Raw genomic sequence first — 21,653 nt, forward strand, 5'->3', positions numbered from 1 at the left:
AGCTGGGACTACAGGCGCATGCCACCATGCCCAGCTAATTTTTTTGTATTTTTAGTAGAGATGGGGTTTCACCGTGTTAGCCGATGGTCTCAATCTCCTGACCTTATGATCCGCCGGCCTCGGCCTCCCAAAGTGTTGGGATTACAGGCATGAGCCACCGTGTCCAGCCAGATCATTTATTTTTAAATGTAGGTCATTAATGCAACAGATTTGTTAAAGGGGAAAAAAGGATGGAAGAGTTTTAGGGGAAGACAATATACATACATAGGGAAAAAAACAAAACACCGGTACCACATTATGATTCATCTGCCATTCTTAACACAGGTTTTAAAATAAACAGGCCAGGCGCAGTGGCTCATGCCTGTAATCCCAGCACTTTGGGAGGCCGAGGCAGGCAGATCACCTGAGGTCAGAAGTTTGAGACCAGCCTGGTCAGCACGGTGAAACCCTATCTCTACTAAAAATACAAAAATTAGCTGGGCGTGGAGGCACGTGCCTGTAATCCCAGCTACTTGGGAGGCTGAGGCAGAAGAAACCTTTGAACCCGGGAGGCAGAGGTTGCAGTGAGCTGAGATCACGCCACTGCACTCCAGTCTGGGCAGCAGACCAAGACTCTGTCTCAAAATAAATAAATAAATAATAAAATAAACAAACTTAAAATATGGTAAGGGCTGTTAACGATAGAATATGTTATACAGGAAACGAAAGACTGATGCTGTGGTTTGAACGTATTCCCCAAAGTTCACGTGCTGGAAACTCAATCCCCAATAAAACAGTGTTGAGAGGTGGGGCCTTTAAAAAGTGATGAGGTCATGAGGGCTCTGACTCATGAATAATGCTGGTTCCAAGGGAGTGGGTAAGTTATTGCAGGAGTGGACTCTTGATCAAAGGATATGTTTAGCCACTCTCTCTATTTTTTAAATAATAGAGACAAGGTCTCACTATGTTGCCCAGGCTGGTCTTAAACTCCCAAGCTCAAGCGATTCTCCTGTCTCGACCTTGTAAAGTGCTAGGATTACAGGCATAAGCCACCATGCCCAGCTTGGCCACTTTCTTCCTTTTTTTAATGTCTAATCATTTATTAACTATGTTTCTGTATGATATTATTAATGCACTGCATACATGACAAGCCATACATCAAAACCAGATAGTACAATTAAATAAAGTAACAGATAATAATTTTAGCATTTTCTTGTCTCACCACCAACAGATATTAAGCCCATCCTTACTAATTTATGCTCCTCACTTTAAAAAGGATGATCACACACCAGAAAAAACTAGATCAATTGTATTTCTTCCAAGAGGCTTTTTTGAGAGAAACACGGCCCTCATTTCCTACTCCCCAGGATCCCCCTCTCTCTGCTTCTCTCTTCTCCAGGTTTCCTCTAATGAAACCAATCTTTTGCTATACAAAATGCTTTTTGGTAGGCTGAGGAAAACAGTCAGTTGTTCAGCTCAGGCAGTTGAGATAAATGTCCAAAGATAGGGTAAAATTAATTAAACTTTATTTGTCCACCCTTATTCATGGGACCATGGTTTCTTCCTGTCCAGGCCACTTTCCTTTTGCTCTCTCATGCATGCTCTTGTGCTCTTCCACCCTTTCACCTTGGGATGATGCAGCAAGAGGGCCCTTGACAGATGCAGGCCACTCAATCTTGACCTTCCCAGCTTCCTGAACTAGAAGAACTGAATCTCTTCTTTTTAACACTAATTACCCAGTTTCAGGTATTCTATTATAGCAACACAAAACAGACTAAGACAAGCATCTTTTTGAAATATGTGAGAAAAGATCTGTATCTTCTTATGAAAGGGAAAATGTGATTCTGTTCAACTCTGAGGGACTTTCTTCTAGGATGACTCTGTGATTTTATGACCTAATGACTGTTCCCACTACTATTACCAAACTGCTTATGAACATGATAATACTTACTAAATAGCTACCTGCTGTTTACTACCACTGTGGTAGATACATTACCAACATCATTTAACCTTTGTGGCAATCCTGCCAATTAAGTATTATCATCCTCATTTTAAAAGTGCCAAAACGATGGTCAGCAAGATGAAGTAATATAGTCCCAAGGTTACTATGGTATAATACAGAACATAATTGGTCTTTGCCCACCGTTCCTGGCATAGACCTTCAAAAATCCTTGCAATTTCCTGAATGCCAGGAATATCTTTGTTGAGCTAATATGGTGACACATAGTGGCCCCACAGATAGCTTCAGGCAGGGGACTGATCACCAGAAAGATCAAGCATGTGATTAGAGTTGTAACTCTGAGCCACCTTCTGCACTTCTATAGTCTTGAGCCCTTTTCTGAATCTCTCAAAGAATGCTTAACCTGGAAAACAATTTTCAGTAATCATTAAGGGCAGATATGAGGGCATGGCTCCAGCATAAAACCTTAAAAATCTATCTTTAACTTCTAGTAGAGTGAAGAGTATGGTTTTTATTTCCTATAAGCTAGCGAGAAACCATAAAACACAAATTCTTAAAATACTTTTGTGGTCAAAAGTGTATGCCGGTCGGGTGCAATGGCTCACGTCTGTAATCCCAGCACTTTGGGAGGCCGAGTTGGGCGGATCACCTGAGGTTCAGGAGTTCAAGACCAGCCTGGCCAACATGGCGAAACCCCATCTCTACTAAAAATACAAAAAATAGCTGGGCATGGTGGCAGCACCGGTAATCCCAGCTACTCAGGAGGCTGAGGCAGGAGAATCACTTGAACCCAGGAGGCAGAGGTTGCAGTGAGCCAAGGTTATGCCACCGCATGCCAGCCTGGGTGACAAAGTGAGATTCTGTCTCCAAAAAAAAAAGAGTGTATGCTGCAACTGTTCTCAGCCAAAAAAGAGCTTTCTAAGCACAAACACAGAAAAGCAATCTCATGGGATCCAAGCAGTAATACTATGCTTTTTACTATAGCTTATGCAAAAGCTTTCTAAGCCTTTATTTCAACTACGAAGTTTCCTTTCACAGAACCAGAAAGGGATTGTCCAAATTTAATCTTCCTTTCCTAGGATGCGTGTGAATTATATTGTTTATAAATGCTACAAGTTTTTACTTTTAATTATCTGAATCTCTTCTATGGAAATGCTGTAAGTTTTTAGATTCATCTGCGTTACAATATTTTTATTTCTTACCTGGCCTGTTAGTGGCTGCCATAATAAAAACCTGCTGGCGTGCTTCCAGACCATCCATCTCTGTAAGTAGCTGATTCACCACTCGGACACTTGCCCCTGTCTAAAAAGACATAAATCTGGTTCCATCAGCTCTCAATATAAAGGAAAAAAAAAAAATTTTTCTTCCCTATGAAAATAATACATTTCCCCATGCAAAAGAGATCACAGTGATCATTTTCCAAGGAGCCACTATATGCACACACTGTGCAAAATGTGTTCTCATCAGGGGACCTCCCCAGCAATCCTATTATTATCCACAGTCTAAATGAGGAAAGTGAGGCTCAGAGGGGTTACTTGTCCAAGTTCTCATCACTAGGTAAAGGAAGAGATGAGACTCAATCTCAGGCTGAATGGATCCCAAGGTCTAATGTTTCTGAGTTACTCAAACATCTAACCGTCACAATACACTTCCCTTGGAGCGAATCTACAGCTAGCTTTTGTTTCTTTGCTAGAGATGGGTCTTGCTATGCTGTCCAGGCTAGTCTTGAACTCCTGGCCTCAAGCAATCCTCTTGCCTCAGCTTCCCAAAGTGCCGGGATTATAGGTGTGAGAGCTGCACCCCACCCAGACTAAGCTTCTTCTTTTTTTTTTTTTTTTGAGATGAAGTTTCGCTCTTGTTGCCCAGACTGGAGTGCAATGGTGTGATCTCGGCTCACTGCAACCTCCATCTCCTGGTTCAAGCAATTCTCCTGCCTCAGCCTCCCAAGTAGCTGGGATTACAGGCATGTGCCACAATGCTAGGATAATTTTGTAATTTCAGTAGAGATGGGGTTTCACCATGTTGGTCAGGCTGGTCTTGAAACTCCTGACCTCAGGTGATCAGCCCACCTTGGCCTCCCAAAGCGCTTGGATTACAGGAGTGAGCCACCACGCCCAGCCCTAGACTAAGCTTTTGAACCCCAAATTTCCCAGTATATCAGGCATTCTAGATCTCATTTTATTTTTAAAGTCAGTCAAATTTAACAGTGGGAGGTTGTATACCACCTTTGGTGAGACTAATTTTTTTTTTGAGGCAGGGTTTTACTCTGTAGCCCAGGCTAGAGTGTAGCGGTGTGATCTCAGCTCACTGCAGCCTTCCCCTCCTGGGCTCAAGCAATCCTGCCACCTCAGCCTCCCAAGCAGCTGGTACTACTGGTGTGCCACCACGCCTAGCTAATTTTCATATTTTTTTCTAGAGATCCTCTTGCTATATTGCCCAGGCTAGTCTCGAACTCCTGAGCTCAACTGATCCTTCCACCTCGGCCTCCCAAAGTGCTGGGATTACAGGCTTGTGCCACTGCACCCGGATGACACTAATGTTAATAAATTCTGATAACCCACCACCATCAGACAAGCCAGGTGTTCCAGATCTTTTTAGTGCAACACATACGGGAGTATCTGGGACACTGATGAGGTATTTTCTCTTTTCCTTGAAGCAAATAATACAAAGTAAAGTTACCTCAGCAATATCTAGGTGAAAGGAAACATCCAGGGAGTTGGTATAAATTCAGGGAGAGGGATAAATCACTTAGATACAGAAACAACAAAAAAGTTTTAAATGAAGGGAATGAGAAAAGTGGTGCTGTGTTTTTGGTCATTAATTGTTTTTCTTCACCATAAATTTTACATACAGAGGTGGTAATGGGCTTACCTCATTTCTTTCCTTTTTTTTTTTTTTTTTTTTTTTGAGACAGGGGTCTTGCTCTGTTGCCCAGGCTGGAAGTGCAGTGGTGAGATCTCAGCTCACTGCAACCTCTACCTTCCGGGCTCAAGCAATCCTCCTACCTCAGCCTCCCGAGTGGCTGGGACTACAGGTATGCACCACCACACCTGGCTAATTTTTCTTTTTTGTGTAGAGTCAGGATTTCACCATGTTGCCCATGCTGGTCTTGAACTCCTGGACTCAAGCAATCTGCCTGCCTTGGCCACCCAAACTGCTGGGATTACAGGTATAAGCTACCACGCCCAGCTTACCCCACTGATTTCTCTAGAAAAAAAAATTTGGTGTTCCTTATTGTCACTCCTGGGGAACATAACACTAACAGAATCATAATCCATACTCAAAAATATAAGGAAGGGTAAAAAATATTGTTCTACATAAGCAAGACGAGAGTCAATACAAGAATGACTGATAGATTTTTCTGTATTAAAGCCATAATATTCTGGCCGGGCATGGTGACTCACACCTGTAATCCTAGCACTTTGGGAGGCGAGACGTGTGGATCACCTGAGGTCAGAAGTGCAAGACCAGTCTGGCCAACATGGTGAAACCCCGTTTCTACTAAAAATACAAAAAATTGGCCGGGCGCGGTGGCTCAAGCCTGTAATCCCAGCACTTTGGGAGGCCGAGACGGGCGGATCACGAGGTCAGGAGTTCGAGACCATCCTGGCTAACACGGTGAAACCCCGTCTCTACTAAAAAATACAAAAAACTAGCTGGGCGAGGTGGCGGGCGCCTGTAGTCCCGGCTACTCGGGAGGCTGAGGCAGGAGAATGGCGTAAAAACCCGGGAGGCAGAGCTTGCAGTGAGCTGAGATCCGGCCACTGCACTCCAGCCTGGGTGACACAGCGAGACTCCGTCTCAAAAAAAAAAAAAAAAATAAAAAAAATAAATAAATAAAAATAAAAATACAAAAAATTAGCTGGGTATGGTGGCAGGAACCTGTAATCTCAGCTGCATGGGAGGCTGAAGCAGAAGAATTGCTTGAACCTGGGAGGCGGAGGCTGCAGTGAGCTGAGATCACGCCACTGCACTCCAGCCTGGGCGACAGAGTGAGACTCTCTCAAAACAGAAAACAAACAAACAAACCAAACCTATAATATTCTATATAATAAAATTAAATATAAGTCGTAAGACTGGGAAAAATAGTATCAACACATAATTAAATAAAAGACTTCTTTCCATCATAGAGTACCAATTAACACAAAAAAAGACGGCAATAGCAAAAGGGCTGAAACATATGATCAAATAATTTCAAATCACTGGAGAGTCTACCTCATGGTAATCAGGGACATGTATACTAAAATGTAATATGATTTGCCAATAAAACTGCCAAAAAATAAAAAGATGGGTATAATCCATTGTTGATAAGAAATGGATATTTTCACACACTGCTGGTGGGCACATGTAACTGATAGTTTTTGTGAAGGATGATACAGCATTATCTTTCAAAATCTAATATATAGCAATCTTCCACCCTGATTTTCACTTCCAAAATTCTGTCTCACATAGTCCCACCACAGGTGCACAAAAATGCGTGATACAAGTAGAGTTCTGTTTACAACTGGAAACAATCTAAATGCCCAAAACAGGAGAATTATTAAGTAAATTCTGCTGTATCCAGACTGAGGATAATACTATATATATTTTTAAGTCATTACGTACATGAGAAAGTCATCAAGACAGAATGACCACATTAATATAAAAAATAGAAGCCTAGGTCCAGGCATGATGTAATCTCAGCACTTTGGGAGGCAGAGGCAGGAGGATCACTTGAGGCCAGAAGTTCAAGACCAGCCTGGGCAACATAGCAAGATCCCACCTCTAAAAACAAAAACTTAGCTGGGTGTGGCAGTGCACAACTGTACTACTAGCTACTCAGGCAGCTAAGGTGGGATCACTGCTTGAGTCCAGGAGCTCAAGGTGGCAGGCAGTGAGCTACAATCACACCACTGCACTCCAGCCTGGGTGACAGGGTAAGACCCTGTCTCAACAGCAACAATAACAAAACAGAAGTGTAAAATATACATTTTTTTGCTTCTGGAAAAAGTTCTAGAATGATGCATACTAAATGATAAACTATTAGTAGTGTCATAATAACCTCTAAGAAGAGTAATACGGAGGAGAATGGAAAGAAATTTACTCTTTATACTTGTGCTTTATTTGAATTTTTCACAAGCATGTATTCATGTATAACTAGTGTAATTCAAAAAGAATACATTCAAATTTAAAAGATTTTTAGAGGCTGGACATGGTGGCTCATGTCTGTAATCCTAGCACTTTGGAAGGCTGAGGCAGGTGGATCACCTGAGGTTGGAAGTTCGAGACTAGCCTGGCCAACATGGTGAAACCCTGTCTCTACTAAAGAAAAAAAAAAATATGAAAAATCAGCTGGGCATGGTGGCATGTACCTATAGTCCCAGCTACTCAGCAGGCTTAGGCATGAGAATCACTTGAACCCAGGAGGCAAAGGCTGCGGAGAGCTGAGATCGTGCCACTGCACTCCAGCCTGGGTGAGAGTGAGACTCTGTTTAAAAAAAAAAAAGAAGATCAAATAAAAAGAAACAAACAAAAAATAAAAATAAAATGTTTTCAGAATCTGCTTTAGGTGAAAATGTAGAAAAGCAAACTATAGCTGGGCATAGTGGCTCACACCTGTAATTCCAGCACTTTGGGAGGCCGAGGCGAGTGGATCACCTGAGGTCAGGAGTTCGAGACCAGCCTGGCCAACATGGTAAAACCCGTTTCTACTAAAAATGCAAAATTAGCCAGGTGTGGTAGCACACATCTGTAGTGCCAGTTACCTGGGAGACAGAGACAGGAGAATCACTTGACCCTGGGAGGCGGAGGCTGCAGTGAGCTGAGATTATGCCACTGCACTCCAGCTTGGGTGACAGAGCAAGACTCCGTCTCAAAAACAAACAAACAAACAAACAAAAAAACCACAAGAAAAGAAACCCATATATATCAGAGTATAGAAATGTATGGCAGTAGGCTGGGTGTGGTGGCTCATGCCTCTAATCCCAATACGTTGGGAGGCCGAGGCTGGTGGATCACTTGAGACCAGGTGTTCGAGACCAGCCCAGCCATCATGGTGAAACCCCACCTCTACTGAAAACACAAATATTAGTCGGGCATGGTAGCAGGTGCCTGTAATCCCAGTTACTAGGGAGGTTGAGTCAGGAAAATCGCTTGAACCTGGGAGGCAGAGGTTGCAGTGAGCTGAGATAGTGCCATTGCACTCTAGCCTCCAGCCTGGGTGATAGAGCAAGACTCTTTCTCAAGAAAAAAAAAAAAAGGAAAGGAAAGGGAAAGGGAAAGGAAAGGAAAAGAAAGAAATGCATGGCAGTAGACATCCAAGAAACAAATAAGGCCGCTCTGCCTATGGAGCAGCCATTCTTTATTCTTTAAAAAAAAAAGAGAGAGATAAACCAGAAGTCAGACATGTACTTCATACGGCTACAGACTTCTTTGAGGGCAACAGTTGACAATGAACCTCTCCAAATTTAGATTTACCAGCTAACAGTAGAGAGCTGCAAACCAATTGAAGGGGCTGTGGACAAATGAAGGGTTTATTCATGGCAGAAGAGATGGGAATAAAAAGGAAAAGAATAAAATCCAGAGCATGCCGTGCCCTAACCAACTGGAGGTATCAAAGTACTGTGTTTTGCTCCATAGCCCACAGTAGACTTTGGAATATGACTGGGGAACCTGGGAAGGATCTCTGCCTCAGTCACTGACATCACTATCAAAGACAAGCCTGTAATAAGAATTTTCTATGATGGTATCAATGACTACTGGATGAAGAAACAAAACCACTAAAATGTGAGTCACATTTATTTATTTATTTGTATCAGTCAGCTTTTTTTTGTGACTTTTGAATGTTTTTGGAGATTTTTAGCAAAATGAGGCATGTAATGTTTTATGACCCAAGACACACACACACACACTTATTTAAAATAAATCACAAAAGATTTCCTAGGTTTCAGAAATGATGTAAAACCCCATCTCTACTAAAAACTACAAAAATTAGCCAAGTAGTGGCGGGCGCTTGTAATCCCAGCTACTCTGGAGGCTGAGGCAGGAGAATCGCTTGAACCTGGGTGCCAGAGGTTGCAGTAAGCCGAGATCGCACCATTGCACTCCAGCCTGGGTGACAGAGTGAGTCTCCGTTTCAACAACAAAACAACAACAACAACAACAAAAGAAATGTAACCATTTCCTCAGTCATCTTACAAGAAATGTACCTGTGGCCGGGCGTGGTGGCTCAACCCTGTAATCCCAGTACTTTGGGAGGCCGAGGCGGATGGATCACCTGAGGTCAGGAGTTCAAGGCCAGCCTGACCAACATGGGGAAACCCTGTCTCTACTAAAAATACAAAAATGAGCCAGGCATGGTGGCGGGTGCCTGTAATTCCAGCTACTCAGGAGGCTGAGGGAGGAGAATCGCTTGAACCCAGGAGGCGGAAGTTGCAGTGAACCGAGTTCGCACCATTGCACTCCCACCTGGGAGACAAGAGTGAAACTCTGTCTCAAAAATAAATAAATAAATAAGTAAATAAATAAATAAATAAATAAATAAATAAAGTAGCTGCTGTCTGCTTCAAAAAGGTTATATATTTATGGTTTATGTTATGCTTCACTAAGCTTCAAATTGTTATATAATAGCACTCCTAATAACAACTGTTTCTGGTACTCTGTACTGAAATCTCTAAGGACTGTGACTCAGTGTGGCTGATGCAAGTGGTATTCAATGCAGATCAATTTTATATCTTCTCCAGATATAAATGGGTGTTGGGTCTTTTTTTATCTTCTTCATTTTAATGTCTTACTTAAGAGAAAATGTTTGGGGTCTTAAAGTTAATAACCTGACCCTATTTTGAGTGCATGATATCTTAAATTGTTTTTTTTCCTGTCTCAAGAACTCTTTTAGCTCAAGAATGTTGTAGGATAACAAGATTATAAGGCAAGCTATTTCAAACTAATATCATTTCCATACTCACCTACTCATTTGTGTGAATTAGGATGACCTACAGATTGTGCAACCAAAATAATAAACAGGAAAAAAAATGGATGCAGAGGCAGATACAGAATACAACTGCTATCTCTAAGATTTGATTTCAAATTACTAGGTGTCTTCACTAAGAGTCTCAATGCTCCTAAGGTATGACTTCATAAGAAATACCTGGCTTAGAACATAGAAAAGGTTTATTGTGCTAAAAGAATCTGTAAACCACTAGTCCATGATAATTACCTCTCGGTCTGATCTTCGAGGACATAAAGCATCCACTTCATCAAAGAATATCACACAGGGTGCTGAGTTCTTGGCTCGTTGAAAAACTTGTCGCACAGCACGTTCACTCTCACCAACATACTAAACATACACAGAAAGGAAATAAAATACCAACGGTTCAACTTTGTGGTTTGGGTCAAATGACAGTAAAACAGTTTTATGTGACATAAAACTAGTTTATGTGCCAAAGTCCAGAAAGTATCAGGATGAACCATATACAATTGCTGATATTTAACCATTTTTGACCTGTAATAGTCAACTGCATATAGTTCAACTTAATAAAAGTAGCAACTATTTAAGCCTTCTATAAATTTCCTTATTTATAAAATGAAGACTTAAGTGAAACGTAAGGTCTTCTCTAGCTCAAAAAAATCACCAAAATTCAATTGTATTTTAGAACTAATCTTGTAAGCCTTGTGCATATAAAATATCCAGCAGTAATTTTCATTAATTCAACAGTATTTTACGTGCACATAAGTCAAATTACTATTTTATTGTTATTTCTACAAAAGTCATCTTACTAAATAAAGGAATAACTATTTTGTCATACAGCATCAGAGGAGGCAAAGTGAGCCAACTAGGCATTTAACAGGTTTCATAATGGCTTACTCTATGTTGAAATCTAAATCAAAACATAAAACATTAAGATAAGTCAAGAAATATAGCAATTCACAAGCAACTATAACATTAGGACTAAGTAATATGAAAAGCCACATGTAAGGATGATTTCGCTTTTAGCTTAGGCATAAGAAATTTTTCTCGTAAAATGTCAAACCAGATGACTAAGAAAGAGTTTTTTCTTAATGAAACTGCTAAATAAGATGGAATCCAAAAAACATCTTTACAGTGCCAATCATTATTATTATTTTTAAGACAGGGTCTCTCTGTCACCCAGACCGGAGTGCAGTGGAGCGATCTCGGTCGCTGCAACCTCTGCCCTGCAGGTTCAAGCAATTATCCTGCCTCAGCCTCCCGAGGAGCTGGGATTACAGGCATGCTGCCACTACCACCTGGCTAATTTTTGTCTTTTTAGTAGAGACGAGGTTTCACCATGTTGGCCAGGCTAGTCTCAAACTCCCAACCTCAAATGATCCATCCGCCTCAGCCTCCTAAAATGCTGGGATTACAGGCATGAGCCACTGCCCCCGGCCTACAGTGCCAACTATTTCATATCACCTCTGCTATAATGACTCTATGGCCAGAATAAATAATCAAGGCAAAGAATACACCGCAGATGACAGCGATTCAAGTGCTATTTTTTCCTTTGACTAGAAATTTCTTTCCCTCACATCCTTTTGGTATTTTTCGTTAAACTTTTGCTCATTCTGCTTCCCTTACTTGAACTGCTTTCTAACCTACCTCCGAACATTTCTTCTTACATTCTAAAAGATCCTCATTAATCATTCTTCCCATAATAGCAAATTTGATTAAGTTGAACTATATGCAGTTGGCTATTACAGGTCAAAAATGGTTAAATATCAGCAAATGTATATGGCTCATCCTGATACTTTCTGGAATTTGATATATAAAACTGTTTTACTATCATTTGACCCAAACCAAACCCAAAGTATTTCTTTGCTCTTCGAGTACTTTGTATTATTACAACATTTGAGCTCTTCTGCCTTCACTATATTATATTACAAAGCCCTTAGAAAGCAGGAGTCCTATTCAGATATTCAGATTTTATCCTTATTATAACATTTGAGCTCTCCTACCCTCACTATATTATATTACATAGCCCTTGGAAAGCAGGAGTCCCATTCAAATTTTTCTGTCCTAATATCCTGCACAGTATACAAATATAGTGCACAGTGTACAAATATAACACACAGTGTGCAAATACAATAGTGTACAAATATAGTAGACTTTCCTGGAAAATCTAATTCAGCAAAAACTACACTTGTAATGCTGAAGCAAAATATTCAGAACTGTTGTAAAAGAAGGCATCTCAGGGGGCTGGGAGACATAAAGTTTCAGACAGGAATAGAAGAGAACAATCAATACTGTTGGCAAAGTGACTTTGGAAATGGCAAACCAAGGTAGCTAGGTAAAAGGAAATTTAATTTAGGGAAAAGTAAACCTAAAGTTTCAACAAGGACATATTAAAACCTATTTAATCTTAACAAGGCAACAGTGATTAAAAATAAGTAAATGAAAGAAAAGCCCATTTTATCCTTTATTTGAAACATGCCACATTTCAAGTAAAGATCCTACATTTATTATCTCAAAATCTTTATTGGCCATCAAATTTTCAACCATTTTAGTCTGGCTTTTGCAAACATCATTATTAAACATATTTTCCCTAAAGCCACCAATGACCTTCTAATAACTAAATCCCAAGTCCCACTCTCAATATCTTTTATACTGTTTGGTCACACTGACAAGGCTGAAAAACTCATCTTCCCTTGGTTTTCAGGCTTAGCTGGTCTGGGGTGTCCTGCATCTTATGACCAAGTACTTTCAGTCTCCTTTGCCAGATCTTGCTTCTTTATCCCTTAATTGCTTGAATCTTTCAGGGTTCAGTCAGAGACCCTTAATGTAATTGTTCTTTTACTTAATAAACTTGTCCTACCAGACTGAACCCATTCCCATGGTTTTAGGTACCACTTGGATGATAGTGACTTTCAAATCTCTTCAGAGCTTCAGATTCACATTTCCTACCGCCTGCTAGACATCTCCAGATGGCTGTTTAATCTAAAATGTCCTAGAGTGAACTCATTTTCCAATCCCAGGATGCCCATCTTCCTCACTAGATCATCTAATCTTTCTTTTTGAGACAGTCTCACTCTGTTGCCCAGGCTGGAGTGCAGTGGTGTGATCTCTACTCACCGTAACCTCCACCTCCCGAGTTCAAACGATTCTTCTGCCTCAGTCTCCTGAGTAGATGAGATTACAGACACCCACCACTATGCTTGGCTAATTTTTTTGTATTTTTACAATGGGGTTTCACCACATTGGCCACACTGGTCTTGGATTCCTGACCTCAAGTGATCCACCCACCTTGGCCTCCCAAAGTGCAGGGATTATAGGCGTGAGCCACTGTGCCCAGCCCAGATCATCTAATCTTTCAGAGACATTCTGCACTCTTCCATAGACCTCTTCCCCCTACCCACCCATAAAAAACAAATCAGACCACAATGAGGCAAAATGTCATGTTCACCAGACTGGCAAAAATGAAAATATCTGATACCAACACTGCTGTTGCGAATGTGGGACAATCTGATACAATTACTTTATTAAAACAGTTAGCAATATCCAATTTTTTTTTTTTTTTTTTTGAGAGACAGGATGTTGCTGTGTTGTCTAGGCTGGAGAGCAGTGGCGCGATCATAGCTCACTGCAGCCTCGACCTTTTAGGCTCAAGCAATCCTCCTACCTCAGCCTCCCAAGGAGATGGGACTACAGGTGTGCATCTGGCTAATTTTATGGTTTTTTTTTTTGTAGAGACAGGGTCTCACTATGTTGCCCATGCTGGTCTCAAACTGGCCTCAAGCAATCCTCCTGCCTTGACCTCTCAAAGTGCTGGGATTACAGATGTGAGGCACTATGCCCAGCCAATACCTAATATTTTTGAAAGTGCACATACTCTAAGATTCAGCAATTCTCCTTCTGGGTATATACCCTAGGCAGAAAAAAATCTCACAAATATATGCAAAGATATACATATATAATATTCAACCTAAAAATTCATCAGGAAAAAAACCCTAATTTTTAAAGTATGGTTATATTCATTCAATGAAATGCCACACAAAAAGTTAATAAACTAAAAATACATCAACAGAGATAAGTATTATAAGTAAATATTGAACAAAAATAACAACCAAGAATAGGTGTAGTCACTCACGCCTGTAATCCTAGCATTTTGGGAGGCTGAGATAGGAGGATCACCTGAGGCCAGGAGTTTGAGACCAGCCCAGGCAACACAGCAAAACCTCTGCTTTCAGAGATCCTGTCTCTCTCTCAAAAAACAAAACAAAACAAAACAAAAACCAAAAAACCCAACCAAACCAAGTTGCAAAAGAATACACACTATTTAAAGGGCTTTTTTGTTTGTTTTGCTTTATACCATGGAGAGTGTATAAGGAGAGTCCAAAAGTATAACTAAAGTAGATATAACAGTTATAAACTTCAAATGTATCCATCACTGACCTTCAATTATTATCAACTCAATGTATGACCAATCTTGCTTCATCTATACTCCTGTCCACTTTCCTTGTTTTATTGAAGAAAATCCTAGATGTCCTATTTTATTTATAAATATTTCAGTATCTCCAAAATATAATGATTTTAACATGTCATTATTACACTTAAAAATTAGTATTTCCTTAATATCAAATATTCAGTAAGCACTAACATTTCCAATTATCTCATAAACCTCATACTTAAAAACAAAATTACATTAAAAATTTTTTTTGGTAGAGACAGGGTTTTGGTACGTTGGTCTGTCTTAAATGCCTGGCCTCAAGTGATCCTCTTGCCTCAGTCTCCCAAAGTGCTGGGGATCACAGGTGTCAGCCACTGTGCCTGGCCTCATACTTCTGAAACATATAAAATAATACTATATATTGTTTAGGGATACATACATACATAGTAAATATAGAAAGAAGTGCATGGAACTAATAAGCACCAAATTCAGCCTTGTGGTAAGTTCCATGGGAGACAGAACAGGGAACATCACGAGGAAGGGTTTGCAAAAGCTTTAAGTGCATTTTTTTTTTTTTTTTTTTGCTGGGTGATAGATACATAGGGGTACATTATATTACTCTTTGGAATTCCTTATATGTGGAAACTTTTATAATAAAATTTTTACTAATTACAATCTTTAAAAATATGTTACACTCTTGCTTTATTTAAAGCCTCTATTAGCTCTCTGATAGTCTGAAGTTAACATCCAAATTCTAGCTTGGTATAAAGGCCCTTCAGCGTCTGGCTATAACCTTCTTTTCCAATCCCAGTTCCCACCAACGCCCTCTGCTTCAAGGTTCACATCTAATACCACCTCTGCTGGAAAACGAAGTACAAGAAAAGTTACGAGGTATGTAAAAAGTCCATAGGAAATACTTAAGTATAACTCCCTTATTTTAGGGAGAAAGTAATACACAATAGGAAAGATTTAAAAGTTGGGGTAGAGATAAATTTTAAAAACCTTTTAAAACAAATGTTACCCTCATTTCTTCTTTGTTGGAATATATCATAGAATGGCATTTTTACTTTTCATAGAGAAGGACAAAAAATAAGAAATTCAAAGTGTCTTAAATTTAGATAATAAATTGCTTAAATGCAGAAGGAAGATACAGCACTTGAGTGACTTCTATCTCCAGAAGTATTTTTATTTATTAATACAGAACTCATCTAAGCCACACGACAACAGGATAAAAAGTAGATCAGGAGTCAGACAACTCAGACTGAAATCTTTGCTCTACTGCTTCTAGCTGTGGGAAAATTCAGGCTCAGAGGTTAACAGACTTAATTGAGAAAGCATTTATACACCCAAAGTAGCAGAGGAGAGCAAAGCTCAACCTCCTCACTCCTATGGCACTGATTTTAAATACCAAAATACCACAACTGCTGAAAGATTTGAGAACATTTTACCCCATAGCTTGCATGACCATTACTTTTTCTAATCTAAAATAATGACTCATGCTCAATAACTTACCATGTTTAGTAATTCAGGGCCCTTGACAGATATAAAATTTAGTCCAGACTCATTTGCAACAGCCTAGCAAGAGGAAACAAAAAGACACAAGTAAGGCCAATACACAGTAATAATAACAACAATAATAATGATGATGTGTGACAAAGGACTTCTTGTGTTTTTTTTCTTTTCTTTTTTTTTTTTTGAGACGGAGTCTCGCTCGGTCGCCTAGGCTGGAGGGCAGTGGTGCAATCTCGGCTCACTGTAAGCTCTGCCTCCCAGGTTCATGCCATTCTCCTGCCTCAGCCTCCTGAGTAGCTGGGACTACAGGTGCTCGCCACCAAGCCCGGCTAATTTTTTGTATTTTTAGTAGAGATGGGGTTTCACCATGTTAGCCAGGATGGTCTCAATCTCCTGACCTCGTGATCTGCACACCTCGGCCTCCCAAATGGTAGGATTACAGGCATGAGTGGCGCCCAGCCCTTTTTGTAGTCTTAAGTCTGTGTCTCCCTTCCTATATTAATAGTGACTTGTTTCTTATTAAAAGGAAAAAAGGGCTGGGTGCGGTGGCTCACGCCTGTAATCCTAGTACTTTGGGAGGCTGAGGCGGGTGGATCACCTGAGGTCAGGAGTTCAAGACCAGCCTGACCAATATGGTGAAACCCCCATCTCTACTAAAAATACAAAAATTAGCCGGACGTGGTGGCATGTGCCTATAGTCTCAGCTACTCGAGAGGCTGAGACAGGAGAACTGCTCGTACCCAGGAGGCAGAGGTTGCAGTGAGTCAAGATTGCGCCATAGCACTCTAGCCTGGGTAACAGAGCAAGACTCTGTCTCAAAAAAAAAAAGAAAAAGAAAAAGAAAAAAAGACAAATGGGAAAAGGGGAATACATAAAGGTAAAATCAAAGGATAACCTACAACTTTCTTTTTTTTTTTAATTTCACTTTAATTTTTTTTTTGTTTTTTTGAGACAGAATCTTACTGTCGCCCAGGCTGGAGTGCGGTGATGAGATCACAGCTCACTGCAGTCTTGACTTCCCAGGTTCAGGCAATCCTCTCACCTCAGCCTTCCGAGGAGCTGGGACTACAGGAGTCTGCCACCACACTCAGTTAATTTTTGTATTTTTTTGGTAGAGGCAGGGTTTTGCCACAATGCCCAGGCTGAAACCTAGGACTTTCTAAGAATTACTAAGGCTATAAATCAAATGGAAATGACACAAAATATTTATGTGAACATTTGTTTACATAAACATGCTTATTATGTAAATACAAATACATTTATAGCCCTAATTTGGGATTCCAGTGAAAATGCTAGTCTCTGTACTCAAGAAATACCTCATGGGGTGAAAGTATTCATTCATTTACAAATGAAAATTTAACAACATCAGTTATCAGTCTTTACGAAGGGTCAATGTTGAGAAACACATAGTTGTATGTGTAGAAGAGTCTAAGAATTACAATCTGAACGCAGAGGTGAAATCTGAATAAAATCAATCAGAACTTCAAAATGATCATGGAAGAGAGTCCTTTCCTATTCTTAGAACCTGGTATCTGAGCTCCCGATCAATGTTCCACTTACTACTCCTCAGCATCACCACTTGGATCACACAAGCATTTCAAAACTATCACTTCCAAAACTAGACTCCCAATTCTTACTCTCCCAAACCTCTCCAACTCCAGCAACTGCATGCCCTGACTTTATGCTAGTTACATACTTAGTATGTGCAGGTGCCAACAAAAATTGTATTATTTGGTTATCCTGAGTAAATAAAACAATCAAGATCAGCCAAATACCTAATTTTATATGCATCTCTAGGTTTCTAGGTTCTGACCTATAATTTGTTCCATAAGTTTATCCTAGGCCACACTTTGCCTCTGCCATTCAAGGACATTTTCTATTTCTGGATTCTTGGGCACGTAGTCTTGCACCCTTCGGAGAACCTGATGAAAGTTGTTGTGAACACTCTTCCCCAGAAACAATACATATACACACAATACATGGCCTCGGCTCATAGATTCAGTGAAGCTGTGAAGTCCATCCATGGAGTCCTAGGTAAGAGTCCCCGCTCCCAAAGGTCAGATATAAGAAATCTAAAGCCAGCACAGTGGCTCACGCCTGTAATCCCAGCACTTTGGGAGGCCGAGATGGGCGGATCACGAGGTTAGGAGATCGAGACCAGCCTGGCTAACGCGGTGAAACCCTGTCTCTACTAAAAATACAAAAAATTACCCGGGCATGGTGGTGGGCACCTGTAGTCCCAGCTACTCGGGAGGCTGAGGCAGGAGAATGGCGTGAACCCGGGAGGTGAAGCTTGCAGTGAGCCAAGGTTGTGCCACTGCACTCCAGCCTGGGCGACAGAGCAAGACTCTGTCACAGACACACACACACACACACAAAAATAAATCTGACTAAACAGAGTGGTCCTCAATTGTTGGCAGTTCAGTAGGGGGGAGAAGAAGAGGAGAAATGTGGATCTATGATGTTTTAGTACCATATATGCTTTTCAAGTTATCCAAGCTACCTCCTCTCTGCTGTGAACAGGACTACTCAAAGGCAGATGTAACTAATTAAATAATAAACACTATAAGACACACACGAAAGGGAACGCATTGACCTGGAGAATTCACACACCAGCATGCAGAACCTTCTTTCTGGCTATATTTTTCCAAAACTATTGTGAAAAAAATGTAGATCAATGACTGTGTCGTTCTCTTCTAACTCCATATCCAGCTCCCTGAAAGCAATGCCTTGTAAGAGTACTGAACACATTAAGCAAGGAAAATTAGTAGTATAAATAAACGTAAGTTTTACACACAGCACTATGGACATTTGATATTTACTGAGGAGTTATAATTTGGTTGCTGTGGTACTTATTAAACATGTTATTATTTCAATTTCTTACAAGTAATTCAAAATATTTTTAAAAGTTGATAAGGGTTAGTTATGGATGTAATATTATACAGACACTGAAAATGATGGATAACATACTTTACACATAGGGAAGACAGTTCTTTTTTTTTTTTTTTTGACTTTTTTTTATTATTATTATTATACTTTAAGTTCTAGGGTACATGTGCATAATGTGCAGGTTTGTTACATATGTATACTTGTGCCATGTTGCTGTGCTGCACCCATCAACTCGTCATTTACATCAGGTATAACTCCCAATGCAATCCCTCCCCCCTCCCCCCTCCCCATAATAGGCCCCAGTGTGTGATGTCCCCCTTCCTGAGTCCAAGTGATCTCATTGTTCAGTTCCCACCTATGAGTGAGAACACGCGGTGTTTGGTTTTCTGTTCTTGTGATAGTTTGCTAAGAATGATGGTTTCCAGCTGCATCCATGTCCCTACAAAGGACACAAACTCATCCTTTTTTATGGCTGCATAGTAGGGAAGACAGTTCTAATAAGCATCAGTCCAAAGGGAAAAAAAAAGCACAAAAAGACAGAAATTTGCCCACATAAAAATAAAACCAAAAAAGCTCAAGGTGTCAAACATGATTACAGTCAAGATAAACTGATCAACATTTATAAATAACAAATCTTAATATATGAAGTGATTATAAATAAGAAAGAAAATCACATGTATGCCATTAGAAAAACAGGAAAGGATATGAATAGACAATTCACAAAGAAAAATAGCCAATAAACATATTTAAATTAAAAAAACATTAGTTTTTGTTTTCTTTTTTCTTTTTTGAGAGTCTCACTCTGTTGCCTAGGCTGGCATGCAGTGGCATGATCTTGGCTCACTGCAGCCTCTGCCTCCTTGCGTCAGGCAATTCTTGTGCCTCAGCCTCCCCAGTAGCTGGGATTACAGGCATGCAGCACTGCACCTGGCGAATTTTGTAATTTACTTTAGTAGAGACAGGGTTTTACCATGTTGCCCACGCTGGTCTCGAAATCCTGCCCTCAAGTGATCCACCTGCCTCGGCCTCCCAAAGTGCTGGGGTTATAGGCATGAGCTACCACGCCTGGCCAAAAAAACACTAGTAATTTTAAAAATGCGACTTAAACTGCAAGATAGCATTTTTACCTATTAGATTGTCCACTATTAAAAGCAACGTTCATGGCCATCACTAGTTTAAGGTGTGGGAAAATTGATACTCATATCCTATTGATACAAAGGTAAAAACTGCTGAAAACCTTTAGGAAGGCATTTTAATAATATGGCTCAAAAGCTTTAAAAACATACATTCCTTTGACTGGAAAATTACTTAGATATGCATTCTAATATAATTATTAGTCAAGCTACAAACATATAAGTGCAAGACCATTTAAAGTAGTGTTGTTTCAATATGGGATCATTTCCATAAATTATAGAACATCTATCTTTATGGTAGAATATTATGCAGGCATTAAAAATATTGATGTTTATCAATATATACTGACATGTGACGATGCTCAGGAAATATAACTAAGTGAGAAAAATATGTTTAAAAAAGCTTATATCTGTGGCTGGGTGTAGTGGCTCATGCCTGTAATCCCAGCACTTTGGGAGGCTGAGGCAGGCAGGTCACGAGGTCAGAAGTTTGAGACCAGCCTGACCAACATGGTGAAACCCCATCTCTACTAAAAATACAAAAATTAGCCAGGCGTGGTGGCGTGTGCCTGTAATCCTAGCCACTCGGGAGGCTGAGGCAAGATCATTGATTGAACACGGGAGGCGGAGGTTGCAGTGAGCCAAGATCATGCCACTGCACTCCAGCCTGGGCAACAGAATGAGACTCTGTCTCAAAAAGGGGGGGAAAAAAAAGCTTATGTTTGTAAACATGCATGTAAAAATGTAAAAGTTAGATATTATTTTGATATGTATGCATAGAAAAAATCTGAAGGATTGACAATGAAATGAAATAATAGTAGTACATAGTAGTGAATTACACACAATGCTTTTCCTTTTTGCTTATTTTTATTTTCTATTATGAAAAAACAATTTTAGAAAATAATTACAAGAAATATTTAAGTTATAAACAATAACAATACCAAAGCAGGAAACCAAGTCAAGTAAAAACTTAAACTATGGAATAATACTCACTAAAAAGCTAAACTATAATACACAGAAAATATATAATTGTATGTTAAAATTGATAGGATTATGGTTGATATAAACATTTTTCAATCATGTGCCTTTGTAATTTAAAAAAGTAGGAAATTTTCATGAAGAAAGTTGTCAGTTTTGCTAAAATAAACTTCTGATAAAAATTATGCATAAGACTTACCTAACTGTAATATTTAAAGTTAAATTCATATCTGATAGTAAGAAATCAATTACATGCAATTGAACATATATACCTTTGCCAGCAGAGTCTTCCCACAGCCAGGCGGACCAGCAAGGAGGACCCCAGCTGGAGTCACCAATCCAAGAGCTTTGAACTGGTCTGGGTTGCGTACTGGTGCCTGGAAAGAATGATACCAACGGTGATCCATTACATACCTATTTTATACTGCAGGTTCAAATTATCTTCAGATATATATTTTATGTTTTTTTATTTTTTTATTTTTTGAGCGTGCCTCTATCACCCAGGATAGAGTGCAGTGGCATTACTTTGGCTCACTGCAACTTCTGCCTCCTGGGTTCAAGCGATCCTCCTACCTTAGCCTTGTGAGTAGCTGGGACTACAGGCACATGCCACCACGCCTGGCTAATTTTTGTATTTTTTATTTTATTTTATTTTTTTGAGACGGAGTCTCGCTCTGTCGCCCAAGCTGGAGTGCAGTGGCCGGATCTCAGCTCACTGCAAGCTCCGCCTCCCGGGTTCACGCCATTCTCCTGTCTCAGCCTCCCGAGTAGCTGGAACTACAGGCGCCTGCCACCTCGCCCGGCTAGTTTTTTTTGTATTTTTTT

At 40.0% G+C, this 21,653-nt stretch overlaps 1 protein-coding gene across 7 annotated transcripts in view; it reads right to left on the reverse strand.

Annotated features, from left to right (window-relative positions):
- The window catches only part of NVL (nuclear VCP like), a 104,550-nt gene that overhangs the window by 38,846 nt on the left and 44,051 nt on the right, over positions 1 to 21,653 (reverse strand). For 6 of the 7 annotated variants that reach the window (XM_077938427.1, XM_028825941.2, XM_077938417.1 and 3 more), the window contains 4 exons: positions 21,101 to 21,205; positions 15,829 to 15,891; positions 10,134 to 10,253; positions 3,142 to 3,241 (listed from right to left, as the gene is read on the reverse strand). In XM_077938427.1, the coding sequence (XP_077794553.1) occupies positions 3,142 to 3,241; positions 10,134 to 10,253; positions 15,829 to 15,891; positions 21,101 to 21,205 (388 nt within the window). The remainder of the gene's footprint in view (positions 1 to 3,141; positions 3,242 to 10,133; positions 10,254 to 15,828; positions 15,892 to 21,100; positions 21,206 to 21,653) is intronic. The other variant, XR_013395202.1, reaches the window with a different exon arrangement.

The sequence above is a fragment of the Macaca mulatta genome, chromosome 1, assembly GCF_049350105.2.
Source record: "Macaca mulatta isolate MMU2019108-1 chromosome 1, T2T-MMU8v2.0, whole genome shotgun sequence".
In the NCBI taxonomy this organism is placed as follows: domain Eukaryota; kingdom Metazoa; phylum Chordata; class Mammalia; order Primates; family Cercopithecidae; genus Macaca; species Macaca mulatta.